General features: G+C 38.6%; 1 protein-coding gene across 1 annotated transcript in view; it reads right to left on the bottom strand.

The window, feature by feature from the left end:
• Positions 1–249: 249 nt before the first annotated feature.
• TWISTNB (TWIST neighbor) overlaps positions 250–3,778 on the bottom strand; it is an 11,614-nt gene continuing 8,085 nt past the window's right edge. Inside the window, exons 2-4 of the mRNA XM_031057637.1 lie at positions 3,560–3,759; positions 2,242–2,450; positions 250–726 (exon numbers count right to left, since the gene is read on the bottom strand). Of these exons, the coding sequence (XP_030913497.1) occupies positions 315–726; positions 2,242–2,450; positions 3,560–3,759 (821 nt within the window). The 3' untranslated portion in view covers positions 250–314. The remainder of the gene's footprint in view (positions 727–2,241; positions 2,451–3,559; positions 3,760–3,778) is intronic.

The raw sequence follows: 3,778 nt of genomic DNA, 5'->3' as shown, positions 1-3,778 counted from the left end.
CACACACTGTAACTATCAACTGGCTAATGCTAATACGGAACAGGAAAGCAGACAGAGAGGTGATGCATGTGCTCCTGTAATTACATTCCAGTTCTGTTGTGCCTTGTTTTCCAGTAAAAAAACCAGGCAGACACTGCTTCTACCACTACCTTAAAAGATCCTGCCTTTCAAACTGCTGGCGCACATATTCACACAAACACCATCTGACCAAGCAGAGCAGACTGTGTAGTAAAGAAAAAGTGATACACATTTTCAAAACAGGGTTTTATTGAAACTTATCAAAAACATCTGAAATGTAATACAGGGAAGACACTTCAGACCTCAGTCCTTTTCTTTTTTGCTTTGGGTTTTTCTGACAGCTGAGATAATTCACTTTCTTCAACTTCATCACAATGCTTTCTTTTCTTTTTCTTTGACTTTTTATGGTCACTTTGGTAACCACTGGAGTCACTGGTAGGCAATACAAGTTCCTGTTCTCCTTGCTTGTCCTTGTCCTTGTCTTCTTTCTTTTTCTTCTTCTTCTTCTTATCATCACATAATCCATTCACAGCATCAATACCTGGCTCTTCTTCATTTTCCCTCCCAAGGTTACCCATCTCATTTAAAGGCTCTTCTGTGACATTATCTTTCCCACTGTTATTTAGGCCATTTTCCTGGTGGTCAAGCTTTTGAACTTCATCCCCATTTGTACTTTCAGGGACTGCATCAGATTTTTTGGGCCGCATGCTGTAAAGAAATATACAACATAAACTGGATTAGAGACATGTTAGGGCACCTCACATAGTGAAATATCAAAATTTGCTAAAACATGTATTTACACCAAGCAGATAGAAGATAAACATTTGCTAAAAAAAACAACAGATGGAGAACATGATACTCTCTGTTACAGAGAATCAGAGTTTAATACTCTCAGGGTAATTTCTATTACCTTACTAGCTTCCTTCTTACCACATAATAAATATTCTCTTTCGAATCTTAGCCTAAATTTCCTCTCTAAAGTGCCATACAGACCATTTGGTAGTTCCTCGTTTCTAGCACTTATTCATCCCCTAATTCATAACTACACATTGTGTAGTAAAGATTTTCTGCGATTTCTTTTAAGTCATTCACAAAAACAAACAGCTAGTGGCCTATTCAGTCATATACGAGGCATACTGCTGATTTTACCAAGCAATTACCCTACTCTAATTAAAACAAAGGTGATACCTGAAAAGTATTTAAAAAAAACCCAAAAACCAAAAAGAAACAAACAAACAACAACAACAAAAAACAAACAACCAAAAACTCAAAACAAAACAAAACAAAAACCCTAAAAAACAAAACCCCCAAAAAACTCCACAAAAAACCACCAGATTCCTCCCCCCAAGAGGTACCTTGCAACCAAGAGCACTGGAAAAATGTCTAAGACAAATATGGGAAGAATGCAGCTAAAAACCATGGAAGTTTTTATGTCCCCAGAGGCACTGAAGACAAAACTGCTAACTTTCACTGCAAGTCCACTGAAACCATCCAGAGCATCCTTCCAGATCAAAGGAAGAAACAAACAAAAAATGCTATGAACTTGCCAGTAGGAGTCATATTATACATTTAATCAAAACCAAAACCACGTTGAAAGAAAAACATTGCTTAGTAAAGGACAGATTTAAAAGAAAAACGTGAATGAACTCTTCTGAAGACAAGATTTCTCGCAAGGTGCCCCACTAACTTACAGAGGCCTAAGGAGGAAGTTGACACATTTTCTCCTCTTTGAAATTCTCATGTTTCAGCAAGTATTTAAGTCATGTATTTGTCATTATACAACACATATGCATGTGTTTGTGTGCAACTTTCAATGTAATCACTGTGTTCAGGACGCCTGGACTGTTTGCACTTGAAAAGCCTATGCACAAAGCTACTCTTGGACACCTGCATGTGCTATTTTGAGCATGTATTATATATACAATCAACAATTAATAGGTCAACATACTCAGATTTTTAAAGCTCAAGAAACACCTAGTTTTACTTTTTCCAGGGAAAATTTCCATGGGAGTTCTAAACAGCAGAAACACCAGAAAGTTTAGTTTAAGACAACATATATATATAGTTATAATAATATATGTATATAGTTATATATGTATATAGTTATATATACAGATTTGTATAAAAATAAGAAAGTTGAAAGACTAAGATGTAATTAAAATCACTTAGCTTGCAAAAAACTTATTAAATCAGTTAAAAATATTCTCTATTAAGGCACCATACCTGCTTTTAGTGAGTCCTCCTCGAATGAAGAACACCCCAGCTGTATCAGAATCCAAGTGCAACACTTGAAATTTCAGTTCATCCCCTATTTTAAACCCCAGCTCTTGCCACTGTACAGGGGACATTTGTTCAGGCTTGGGGATAGATGCATTGAAGCATCCATGGATCAGGCACCCAATGTGACTAGGGGCCACTTTATTAATTACACCCTAAAAAAGAAAAAGAATGTCATGCAAGTCTATAGCAAAAATTAGCCCTTTCAACGGAAACCCTTTAAATATTTAGTTTCCCATATGGAAAATTTTCAGTAAGAGTTTATGTACAAGTTAGGAAGTCAGTTTATCTAGCAATAAGTTAACACTCCTTCACTAAAATCAAAGTTAGTCCTGTAAACACTTCGTACAATTCCTCTGAACATAGAGCTGAACTGCAGGACAAGAAGTCAAAACATGGGATTTAGCTACAGTGAATACCTGAATAGAGTAGGTAACTCCTTACACTTCAGTGATCAACTTTGCTTTGAAGCCATTTTAAGTCTGATTTACTTGCCTAAAATGCTCTTCAAGCTGGCACAGCAGTACTTAGCAACTGAAGATAGGGAAGACACATAAAAAGCTTCTAAATACTCTATTCAGTGGGTTTCGGAGACACGTGCATATGAAACCATATCCACCTTTGTTTTACCCATAGAATTCCTGACAGACACTGAAAAATTTTCGATTCTCTTCCTAGGAGGATGGCACATTCATCCTGAAACACAATTATAAAGATGCCACCTGTGCTGCAAAAGGTATGGCACAACAATGAATGTAAGCCAGCTCTCAACATGCTTCACCCACAAGTGCTGAGCAAGGGTTTTGACAAGCTTAAAGCTGTTCCGTGATCCATACAAGTCCATTACTGAAAGGCAGGCTTCAACTTGATGGCTGGAGGAATCGAACTCGAGAGCATCCTAAACATTTCTGTCACTATAATACACTTGTTTGAGAATTATCTGCTCTTGAGAAAGGAGCACTTGTATGATGTACACAGTTATGATACACTGTTAAACATGCAATCCTTATGATACAGTGGTTTAGCAATATATAATTATATGTAAATTCAACAAACCTAGAGACAGACAGAACAACAAATTACAGTAAAAAGTACTAGTACAAACTACTAAAATTTGCTATGAACTACCCATAAATGAATAAGCTAACATAAACTAAAATACGTCTCCACCTAAGCCCGAGACCTCTTGACCTTGGAGACAAGCCAAGCTTTGAAAACCTAATAAAAAAAGCCCGTCCCGTGAGACGCCAATGCCTTCGCATACCACCAGCTTCTTCCCTTTCTTGGGGCTGAAGATGACGAAGTCCGCCTCCACGTCCAGGTGGATGAACCCTTGATCGTCATAGATGTCGCCGAGCTCCCCCACCACTTTGATGTTGTCGTAAGCCACCGGCACGCCCTGCAGGCTGGAAGGACAAGGAGGAGGGGTCCCGTGAGCTGCCAGGCCGAGCCGGCGCCCCGGCCCCGCCCGGGCCCCGCGGCC

The sequence above is a fragment of the Geospiza fortis genome, unplaced genomic scaffold (genome assembly GCF_000277835.1).
Source record: "Geospiza fortis unplaced genomic scaffold, GeoFor_1.0 scaffold95, whole genome shotgun sequence".
NCBI lineage: Eukaryota > Metazoa > Chordata > Aves > Passeriformes > Thraupidae > Geospiza > Geospiza fortis.
The sequence above is the reverse complement of the archived record's forward strand: the minus strand, read 5'-3'. Positions and strand labels throughout refer to the sequence as shown.